General features: G+C 31.5%; 1 protein-coding gene across 1 annotated transcript; it reads left to right on the forward strand.

Moving 5' to 3' along the window:
• Window positions 1–7,909: 7,909 nt before the first annotated feature.
• LOC107779098 (pirin-like protein) lies at window positions 7,910–11,189 on the forward strand. The gene is made up of 6 exons (XM_016599443.2): window positions 7,910–8,173; window positions 8,744–8,793; window positions 8,896–8,963; window positions 9,203–9,265; window positions 9,487–9,590; window positions 10,372–11,189. Exons 1-6 carry the CDS (start codon window positions 7,962–7,964, stop codon window positions 10,856–10,858), a joined length of 984 nt encoding a protein of 327 aa, XP_016454929.1. The 5' UTR covers window positions 7,910–7,961; the 3' UTR covers window positions 10,859–11,189.
• Window positions 11,190–12,378: the final 1,189 nt, after the last annotated feature.

Genomic DNA, 12,378 nt, shown 5'->3' on the forward strand with positions numbered 1-12,378 from the left:
TATAAGAATAATTATTTAAATAAAGGTATTTTTATAATATAGATTATATACTCTTGAAAATTATGCTCAATTATATTATTATGTTTCTACCAACTTTTCAACGACACAAAGTTATGTCACCGGAAAGCAGGGGGACTATCTGTATAGGGTAAAATATGTTATGTTAAGTCGTGCATGAAATATATATAATATAATTGAGCATAATTTTCAAGAATATATAATGTATATTATAAAAATACTTTTATTTAAATAATTATATTTATATTACGTGCATGGAATATACAAATTTTACAACCTTTATTTCCTTTCATTCTAAATTGTGTACATATTTTTTTAATTTTTATTGTTAATACTAAAATTATTATTACTAACAAATTATTCTAATTAATTTTTTTATTATGCTCATTATTTTGTTATTCCAGCATTATATATACTTAAATATTTTTATTTTTTAATTTATAAATAATATTTATTTATTCTATAGGTAAGTCCATAATATAAATTAAAAAGGGAAAAATCATAATATAAAAAAGTTTTAAAAAAATAAAAAGAAGATGAATGTTTATAGTTTAGAGGGTAAAATAGGTATTTGGCAATCCAAGATTTTGAAAAATCTAGTTGAGTGACCTTCTGAATGAAATAGACATAGTTCAATGACTTTGTTGTTACAAACGAAAGACTTTAAAAGATAATATGGGATAGTTGAGTGACCATTTGAGTAATGGACTACACAAAATTGTGATGAATTTTTCAATTCGATCTTTTTTTTCTTGTAGTGAAGGTGTAAAATGTACCTTTTTCTTAGAATACCTCCTATTTGAATTTACAGAATATAGGCTGCCTACATTATACTTTTTGGGATGCAGCCCTTCCTCGAACCCTACGTGAATGTGGGATACTTCGTGCACTGAGTTATCTTTTATCGATAAATTAAAACTCTCCTTCTTTCACTTAATTTTACGACCATTACAAAAATCATACTCCCTCCGGTCCCAAATAAGTATTTTTTTGGTCTTTATTTTGTGGTCCAAAATAAGTAATTTTTTCATATTTCAAGAATGAATTAATTATTTGTTTCCTACATTGTCCTTGAAGTAAATAGTGTTGGAGTATGTGTTAGGAGTGTTTATGTGAAGAGATAGTAAAGGTTAATATGGTCAATTTCATTACTAATTAATGTTAAAATGTGAATTTCTTAATCTGCGTAAAAATAGCTAAAAAATCATTTAGTTTGGACCAGAGGGAGTAATTGTTTTCACTTTTTTTTTTCTTCTACCTCGGAATTATGCAAATGACATCCTGAAAGTTAGAAAATTTTAATTTCATGTGCATTCTAATATGCCTTATCAAGACCTTATCATGGATATTACACGTACAAGATGCTAAAAGGAAATATTTCTCCTATGAATACAAGAAAAATAGTGATCAAGCGATCCACAATATTATTTTAGTTTTTTCCCCAATCTCCGGTATTCGTGTAGTGCCCGACTAAATTTAAAGTTGCATAAAAGTCTTATATTAGGGGTCAAGCGTGGCTTAACAAAACGATTTTATATTTAGGTCTCAAATTCAAAATTTTTAATTATGATGAAGGAATATTTATCACTCCATAACTCCCGTCGACGATCGGCTACATTTAAGTGCTAGATAATATCCTCAAAAAGCTTATTTATTATACTCCTAGTGGGATCTCATACTCAAACCATTAAGATAGAGTTGGAGGATACTTTAAAAAGGCACTACACTTTGTGGAATCTCCCCCATATGGTAGCAACAAAGAGAGGACACAATATGAAGTCAACTAATGATAATATATGTCATTAGTATAAAATTTTAGTTGACCCTGTTTTGACATCGTGTAGTCTCAAAGAAGTGCTAAATTTTTATTTTTTATTTTTGTTTCTCATATGGTGTGTTACTTGTTTGGGATATGATTAATTGGGATTCACCCCGAAAAGTTTTACTTTTGGGTAGTGGCGGCCCGACTAATTTTATGGTCTAAAGCTAAATTTTATGAGGGCCTTAAACTTTTTAAAAGAAAATTATTTATTTATTTGAAGTCTATCTTTTTTAACTTTTCTTAGATACAAAGTAACTAATAATTTCTTACAATTAATAACTCCTAATGAGTATTTCTCAATTACCAATATAGCTAATCCATTTAATCTTTCTTGAGACATTGTTGATGTTAGGCAAGACTTTATCAATTTTAATTTTGACAACTTCTTTCCGCTGAAGCAATGGTAATAAGAGTTATTAATATTATTCAATAAGCAATATAGACATTTAGAAAAGTCAATTAAACTGCTACTCCATCTTCTAATATACTATTTTCCTTGATACTTTTAATTCAGAAAATAAATCTAAACCATCATTATCGAATTAGTTATTATGCTTTTAAGAATATTCAAGATTGAGGCAATATTTTTTCAAATTTTCATCATCTAGCGATCTTAGTTTTATCGCTAAATAGAAAATTAAAAATATTTTCATATGCTTCAAATTGTTCAAATCTATTTTGAAATGAAAAATAGCCTTGTTTACTATGTGTTAGGTGTTTGTCCTCATTTTCTTACCATATTTGATTTTCCTATCTCTTGAAGAAAAAGAGCAATATAATTACCTTAATTGGGTTTTTCTTTTTGTAGAAGGAAATTATAATTCTTCAGTACTTGGCTAGTCCTTTTTATTGTAGGAAAAGATTTGGACTTCTATAAATTGAGGATCCTTCCTTCTGATTCAGTAGCATCCACAATGTAGCCATATGGGGTTTGAGAGACGTATTTAGGGGGAGAACTTTACGGGACAAGTGTTAGCGTGTCACTTGTTTGCCTCTTCGTGAAGTTGTTCTCTCGATATTTTGTACTCTCTTTTTATATAGTGGATTGCTCATCTCCGCCCATGGATGTAGGTCAGTTGACCGAACCACGTTATATGTTTGTGTCTCTTTTGGTATATTTCTCTTTTGTTGTTTGATTTATCGTCGTTCAAGTATTGGTTTACTAGCTTCCGCATGACACCTGATTTTTTCGGTCCTAACACTATGTATAACAATAATCAACTCTAAAGGACTCTTTGAAAGATTTTGAGATTTCGTTATAAACATTCTCATCACATTGTCACTTCCTATATATCACACGTTTCTTACAAAATTCGGGTTCGATATTCATTTCAAGTGCAATTTCCTTGGTAGAAATCATAGCAGTTGCATATCCTTCTTCTCTATATTTGTTAAAGAAATAAATCAAACTTTTTTCACATTACAATTTTTTTAAAACTTATACATAGCCTATTAAATATAACAAAAAATGTGACCCCCGCAAATATGGGACCTAAAGCAGTTGCTTTACTTGCTTTATGAAAGGACCGCCCCTATTTTTGGGATAAGGCGCTACCGCCCCTGTTTTTGCGTTACCTGCTAGTTTTTACTATACCAGCCATCTATTTCGTATTTCGTATTTCGTATTCTGTATTTCATATCTCTTCTATTGCTGTTACTTTATTATGCATTTTTATGGTACTAATATATCGTCTCATGTTGCTTTTTTGAGCCGAGGGTCTCCTGGAAACAGCCTCTCTACCCTTCGGGGTAGAGGTAAGGTCTGCGTACATATTACCCTCCCCCGACCCCACTTGTGGGATTATACTGGGTCGTTGTTGTTGCGCTACCTACAAAAAACCGACTCCACATTAAGGCTCGAGCTATATGCTTACAAATAACTTAGTACTATAATTTAATCTTCAAAGTACATTAATTGAATAGTACTAATTATCCTCTTAAACAAACAAAAAAAATTAAAGGAAAAAGAGAACTCGTTTTTTATGGTCAACGAATTGAGGCAGCAATTAGTTTAATCTGCTCTCGCCTTTGACTGGACGTTATCCTGTCTTGTTTGGAAAGGACAAACAACTCTTTTGTTAAATGTTTTGTTTGGAAGGTATTATATAGTAATTTATTTTTTGGTAGAACTAAGTGGGCGTTTGGACATAAGAATTGTAAAATTCTGGAAAAAAATAAAATATTTTAATAAGTGAAAATGGTATTTGAAAATTAGAGTTGTGTATAGATATGAATATAATTTGGAGCTGTTTTTGAATTTTTGTGAATGATTTGACGTGCAAATTTTAAAAAATAGTTTTTTCGAGTTTTTCAAATTTTCATAAATTTTAGAAAAAATTCAACTTCTAAGTGAAATTTGAAATTTTCATGAAATTTACGGAAAAGAAAAATGAAAATTTTCTTATGGCTAAACGGGCCATAAATGTTACAAATTAAATGAAGAAATCTTCACCAGAATATGACAAATCAACTTGAATAATGAAAAGATACAAGTTACCTTAACCAGAAGAGAAATTTGACACGATCCTTTTTTTTGTAATTTATGTCTTCATTTTTAAGAAGAGAAAAGATTGACAATATAAATAAATAAATAAATAAATAAATAAATAAGAAGCTATAGTCAGCAACTACGAAATCAGTTATTGAGACGTGACAATGTAATGACAACAAAATGACAGTACAAAATGACGTTATGCTTACAAGAGGCAGAAATCACTTTTATTATAATATAATTAATTAAAAAAAATTGCCCTATAAAACGTGTTGATTTGTTATGTTAATTGAGATTTTAAAAAAGTCGTTTATAAAATCTTGTCTTTTGAGGACCCCTAGGCTTCAAAAATGGAATAAAAGAATAGATTAGACGTTATTTTTTGAACGGAAAGAAAAGAATGAAAAGGAAGTGAATAAGAGTAAAGGATTCTATTCTTATTTGGTTCATAAAAATTTTAAAATTACTTATAAAAGAGGAGAGAATCTTGAAAGGAAAAAAAAAAGTTTCATGAGATATATATTGCAGTGAACGTAACTTTAAAATTTCACCAAATTTATATTTACCTAAAAAAAAGGAAACAAACATGAAATTTTGTCTTGTATGAAAATCATTTTCCAACAATCGATTTCTTATCTTCTTCAACGTTGTACCGTTGGTTTTCTTTCCTATAAATAGAATTTAGTTCAACGGCACTGGTATAATTTTAAATAAGCTACTCCCTCCGGTCCAAAATAAGTGTCCATTTATATAATTAAGAAAGAATTTAATTTATTTTTACAAAATTACCCTTACGTACATATTCCTAAAAAGTTTTCCTATTCCTCACATTAAATATTTAATTAAGGGTAGTTTAGTCATACTAGTTATTTTTGTATCGAATTTAGTATTTTTTAATGAGCGTGCCAAAAGTAAATTGATTAAGAGTGGATATCGTATCCATCCACGCAATCTTTAGTTTTTTTGATATAATAATATAATCTATTTGGTCCACTTTAATTGATTTTTTTGGCTTTTTTATGATCTATAATATTTAATTTTTCATATATTAAAAAGGAATTAACTTTTTTTTTCCAAAGTTGTAATGAATTAAAGAGATTAGGAGTACTTATTATATTTTTAATGAATAAATTAAGGTTAATATGATCAATTTTATTGTGAATTAATATTAAAAAATGGATTTTTTAATATATATAAAATAATTAAAGACCGGAAAAAATATTAACTTACAACCGATAAAGAAAAGAAAGGAAAGAAAGGAGAAAATGCACTACCTTAAATTCCACAATGTATTACATTCATGCACATAAAGTTTTTTCAACTCCAAATGCAATATGCACTACAGTATTATAATGAAAAGTGCAACTAAGGATTTCTTCTAGAAACTTTGCCCACAAAAGGCATGATGAATGGATAGCGCACTTTTAACTTAGACAAAATACGTAAGTTGCCACCCGAATTATGACCAAAATCCCGGTTACATACTTTCTCGGAACGAATATTACTTTACACACTCAACCTTTCCAAAGTGTATCTAAGACATACCATTTTTTTCTTAACCAATTTTTCAGAATATGTGCAATATCACGCACCAATCAAATACTGACACGTGTCATTTAAAAAATAAAATAATTAAAATTACAATTAAACCCCTCATCTTCCTCATCTAAACTACCATGGCCCTATTCCTCCTCTCTCACCATCAAACATCATATCTTCTTCCTCCACCTTTTACTTAATAGCAAAGCCACCATTAACTAACCAAAATCACCAAAAAAACATACCCAAAACTTCATCTTTTCCGCTGAAATTGAATCAAAATTTTTGAGCTCAGATCTAACTCATTTTTCATTTCACTTCTGTAAAAGTTCGACCGCCATTAACTGTCATCGCCACAAGTCAACTATTTAGAAAATCATCCATTAATAAAATTAAAGAATGTGCAAAATCTTGAGCTAAGCTTTAATGGTTGGAAAATATTTCGAAAAATTCTCGCTTCCTGAAAATTTGACTTCGCCATGGGTAAAGCTCAAGTTAAGCTTCTCTACAACAAGAAGAGATATAAGAAATCATGATATATCTATTTGAGAAGAAGGAGATCGGGTGGTGGAGCTCAAGGAGTAGCTACGACAGAATTTTAATAAAGGAAGAAGATGACTCAATTTAAAATTTTTAAAAACTAAAAAAAATTGACATCTGACACAAAATTCTTCTGTTCACGCGACTCATTTGTTGGGAAAAACACACACTATCCACATGGGCAAAGTATTGTGTATTAGATACACTTTAGAAAGGTTGGGTGTGTAAAGTAATATTCGTTCCTAGAAAGTGTGTAACAGGGATTTGGGTCATATTTCGGGGGTAACTTATGTATTTTGCCTTTAACTTACAACGAGATGCGGACTTGACATCGAACTCATAACTTGTACTCTTTTTTTTAGTTTTGCTAAAATATTTTATTTATCGAGAGTTATTTTGACTAAATTTAAAATTAAATTGAATTTGTTCAATTTAGTATTTTAAAATAAAAATATAAAAATTAAAAAATTATATAAAAAGTACTATAAATTGTAATTTTTCTCATATCAATATGATAATAAAATATTTTAAAATATTGGTCAAACTAACATAGTTTGACTCTCGATAAATGAAATGTGTGATCTAAATTGAAACGAAAAAAGTATTAGTTATTATTTATAATACAAGTATAAGATTTACGCAAAAGCTACTTGGTTCGTTGGAATTTGTAAATAATACTCTAGTTCCATCCCTACTTACACGAATGAGAGTCACGTAATATTAAATTACAAATAAGGGAGCATCTTTTTAAATTCAAGTTGAATATAAGGATGACAAGAATGTATATATAAACTTATTAAGGGATATAAATTATAATTTATATAGAGAACCAAAATTTTGAAATAAGTTAAATAACCAAAGGAAATTCTGAAATTCCTACATTTATTATGTATTTATTTATAACCATACGTGATGAACTAGGCAACTTGCATGCATATTGACTAATTTCAGGAAGTACCTGCTGCCCATCAGTGCTGGGCATTCCTTATTGATCTGCGTTGAAAAACTTAAAAAAGCTAAAACTTTTCGTTTCTTTTCTTGTTATTTAATTGAAAAAATGTTTAGTTGAAAAAAAAAATTACAAAAAAGAAATTAAAAAATGGGGTAGAAACTCTTCTTCAAAATTTGAAAGAAGCTCCATTAATAATATTCATTCCAACAATAACAACATTGCCAATATAATCCAACAAAAACTAAATATTCTTCTTTATCAACAAAATTTCTTTCAAAAATTTTCTTTAAAAAGGTTTTTCCCCATTTAGTAATTTCTCCAAATATATTTGACTTTGAAAAGAACTTTTCACACATAGGAGAAAAGCTTCCATCATGATGACAAAAGCATGAAATCATCATACTTGAATATCCACAAACTAAACTCCAAAAGATATTTAAAAAAATAATAAAATTAGCTGTCTCTTTCAACATTCAACTTACAGAGTTTCCTCAATCTAAACCCCATTGTCTCATTTCCCACATTCTAAAAACTCTCATATAAATAGGAGAACATAGTTTACAAGAGACACACAAAAAATTTCCAAGAATTGGCCATTTATGAGAGCTATTTTTAAACAATTTTTACTGAATTATTTCCCATTTGTTAGAGCCAAAACACTATCAAAAAAGTCAATTTTTATCAGAAATATCATGTCTGAATCAAATCAATATGATTCTTGTTTTGATAGACCAAGATTGGTAATTAAGAAAGTTTTGGCTAAGCCTCAAAGTGAAGGGAATGGAGCTGTTGTTAGAAGAAGCATTGGAAGGTATATACTGGAAGTTGATATTTTCATACTTGTCCCCTTTTTTTCTTAATTTTACAACTTTTTTTCATCTGGTTATTTTCGTTTAAAAAAAATGAATTTCTTCATTTTGGACTCTAAAACAGAAAAAAATCCCCTTAAATAATCTCAGCATGTGCACATAGGCTCAAGCTGGTCAGTTGAACACCCTTCGTCAAAAAATATTATTTTTATATACATATATATTAAATCTTAAACAGTTATAGAGATTTTCCTGGCTTCGCCACTAAAATTCTCAGCTCCTAAAAAAAGTGAGGAATATATGTGTTTGAAACTTGGATCTTGATTTGTTTCATTTTGTAAAGTCTTTGTCTTGATGATATACATACATATCATGTTGCGCGGATTCTCCAAAATGTTGCTGCACCCGTGTCGGATTCTCCAAAAATGCATTACTTTTGGAGAATCCGACACGTACCCCCGACATTTTCGGAGAGTCCGGACAACATAGGGCACACACATATATATATACTGGATTTTTCATCTGAATGTTCATGAAATGTTGAATTTTGCTTTGTATATTTGATTTTGCAGGCCTGAATTGAGGAATCTTGATCCATTCCTCATGTTGGATGAATTTTCAGGTACTGTTTCTTGTGCATCTAACTGGAATATGTTGTTTATTTAATTCTCTTGGTTTTGTTGAGTCAAATGAAGTTGAAATAGTACTGTTTTATTGTTTTCAGTTTCTGCTCCTGCTGGATTTCCTGACCATCCACACAGAGGTTTTGAGACAGTAACTTACATGCTAGAGGTAAAAATTAAGTTCCATAATTCAATCCAATATAATAATACTTGACCATCCCCTGTTGAATCCGTACAGAGACGGATGTAGCGTTTACTTGAACCTAGTATTTCTGACACGTAACATAGATATTGTGTGTGAAAAATCACTAAAATTTCAACGGACACTAAATCCCGAACCCATAATTTTAACTGTAAAATGAGCGTCGAAGACATTGAAAATGCTAATGTGGTGTTTTCCTGTATTAGGGAGCTTTTACTCATCAAGATTTTGCTGGTCACAAGGGTACAATCAATACTGGTGATGTGCAGGTACAGAATATTCAGCTCTTAAAATCTTATCTACAAGAACAAAGAGAAATTTTTTTGGTTGATGATATTTATGTTGCACGGACTCCCTAAAACAGCTGTCACACCCGTGTCGGATCCTCCAAAAATACACTACTTTTGGAGGATCCGGCATGCACCCATCGATATTTTCAAAGAGTCCGAACAATATAGGCCTATATATGTTTCTTTTGGACGTATTGCAGTGGATGACAGCAGGAAGAGGAATAATTCACTCAGAAATGCCTGCAGGAGAAGGCAGTCAAAAGGGGTTGCAACTTTGGATAAATCTTTCTTCTAAGGATAAAATGTAAGCCATTTACATCAGTTGTCTTCTCTTTTCTACAGTCCATTGGAAATTTTACACTACAGGATTTCAGTGCTTATCATTCCTTTTGAACTGACCCCATATAGATACTTTTCACACCACCACTTCTTATCTATTGTACTTGACTTTAACATATTAGTAAAAAGTAATGTTAGCTCTTATCAACTCTTTTTTTGGTGTGTTTTTTTTTTTTTGGGGGGGGTGGGGGGGTGGGGGAAGGTGTTAGTAGTATGCAATATAAAGAACACATTTGTTTTTTGGAGTTCTTTGTTAAGCTTAATCATTCACTTTGACTAAGTTCTCAAGATTATCCAAAACCATACCAAAAGTCGTGGAAACAGCCTCTTGTAGAAATGCAAGGTAAGGCTGCGTACAATGGACCCTTGTGGTTCAGCCCTTCTCGCGCATAGCGGGAGCTTAGTGTATCGGACTGCCACACACCAAATGTGACATCTACACTTCTTGTCAAATTCATGTATATCTTCTCTAAACATGTCCAATTAATCTTTAAAGAAGGCATCTTGATTTTGTGAACCAATATTTCCAAGTCAATTTGTAGCACAAGAAATGAAAACTTAGTAGCATTCACACGTTTGATCTTGGAGCTTTTGCCTTTTGAATTACTGTACAACAACAATTACGCATCAATCTCAAGCGCTTTTATAAATTACTGTACTCGAGAAATATTAGTAATGAAAGATCTAAATTATTCTAGTTCAGGAAAATGATCTCTCAGTATCACTAAATTCAAATACAACTGCAGGATTGAGCCAAGGTATCAAGAACTGCTGAATGAAGACATACCAAGAGCAGAAAATGAAGGAGTTGAAGTAAAAATCATAGCAGGTGAAGCAATGGGTGTTCAATCTCCAGTTTATACGCGAACGCCTACAATGTACCTCGATTTCACCCTACAACCAACATCTTATTATCATCAAGCCACTCCTGAGTCTTGGAACGCGTTCGTGTACATAGTTGAAGGAGAAGGCATATTCGGAATTCCAAATTCAGGTCCTGTATCAGCTCACCATTGTTTGGTTTTAGGCCCTGGAGAAGGACTTAGTGTGTGGAATAAATCTTCAAAGCCATTAAGATTTGTTTTATTAGGTGGACAACCTATTAATGAACCTGTAGTTCAACATGGTCCTTTTGTGATGAATTCACAAGCTGAAATTGATCAAACTTTTGAAGATTATCAGTATTGCAAGAATGGTTTTGAGAATGCTAGATACTGGAGGTCAGGGCACTGAAGAAATCAACAACAACAAAAATCTCACTATAGTTCCACAAGCGGGGTCTGCGAAGGGTAGTGTGTACGCAGACCTTACCCCTATCTAAAGGCAGGGCACTGGAGCTGAAATGATAATTAGTAGTCTATAAGCCACAAAATGCACCTTTTATGTTTCTTTTTTCTTTTCATAAGTATCTCTGCTAAAAAAATAATGGTTCAGCTTATCTTGATTTTTTTATTTGAAAATTGTGTAAGTTAATGTTATTCTATTCTTATTTCAATGTTGATAGGTCATTGTCAAAAAGTTGATTGTTGTTTTTTTTTCTTATAGTGAAGATTGATTCTGAATCTTTGATAATATCTTGATCTTGGATATGGATATAGTGGTGGAATAGTGGTGGTGGTAGGGTAAGATTCTTTGTTGTAAGTTGGTTTCTCAATTATAAATAAGTGACCTCCACCAACTAATGTACTTGCCAAAAATAAAGTGGAAAAATGAAATAAAACTAAACGGGGTAGGGCAGTGCAAGGCCGGGCAAAATTCGCTAGACGGGGCAGGGTTTGAAATGCGGGCAGTGCGAGGCAGGGTAAAATTTTGGAAACACACTAGACGGGGCAGGGTTTAAAGGGCGGGGAAATGCAAGGCCGGGCAACATTTTGGCAACACGCTAGATGGGGCAGGGCGGGGCAGTGCAAGGCAAGGCAAAAATTTTGAAAAATGTTAAGACGAGACAGGGCTTGAAGGGCGGGGAAGTGCAAGGCAGGGCAACATTTTGGAAACATGCTAGACGGGGCAGGCCGGGCTTGAAGGGCGAGGCAGTGCAACATTTTGGAAAAAATGCTAGACGGGCAGGGCAAGACGGCCAAGGCTTGCCTTGCCCCGCCCCATTTACGTTCCTATAAACAGGTGACCCTACACCAACTAATGTAACTACCACTTAACAGCATAGCAGAAAATGCTGCAAATATTGTCCCAGGTTGATTTGCCAATTATTGAGAATCTTTTTCTATCATTACAGTCTGTTGCTTCAAGGTCATATCACTGCAATGATCTTAGTTGATTTTGACGGTCTTACAAAAAATTTTGACTAACACATCCTATAATTTTATTTTAAAGAAAAGGAACTTACGAAGTGAATAATAGCAATTTTGGTAGATCAAGATTTAATAGCAGAATATCTTCACAGTAAAATTAGTTTTAAACAATCAAAAAGGGTAATAATTATTAATTGTTTAACATAAATTATATATTTTTACATAACTGATAATTAGTGTTGTCATTGTAATTTATTTCACTTTACATACAGACCGACATAAGACGTCGATTCTTGATTAACAGTCTTCCTTTTATTAGAGTCTTTTTGATAAATGTAGCCCCTACCATGTTACTATAAGAGAAAATCATTTTTTTGATTTTTTATTCTTTGGAAGAGGAAGAAGTTAATAGGGCAAATTAAGGCCTTCTCTTTTAATCCATCCATTCTTTAAGAGAGTGAGGAAATTTCATGTTATCTATCTCTCTACCTATTATTTTTGCAA

The sequence above is a fragment of the Nicotiana tabacum genome, chromosome 7, assembly GCF_000715075.1.
Source record: "Nicotiana tabacum cultivar K326 chromosome 7, ASM71507v2, whole genome shotgun sequence".
NCBI lineage: Eukaryota > Viridiplantae > Streptophyta > Magnoliopsida > Solanales > Solanaceae > Nicotiana > Nicotiana tabacum.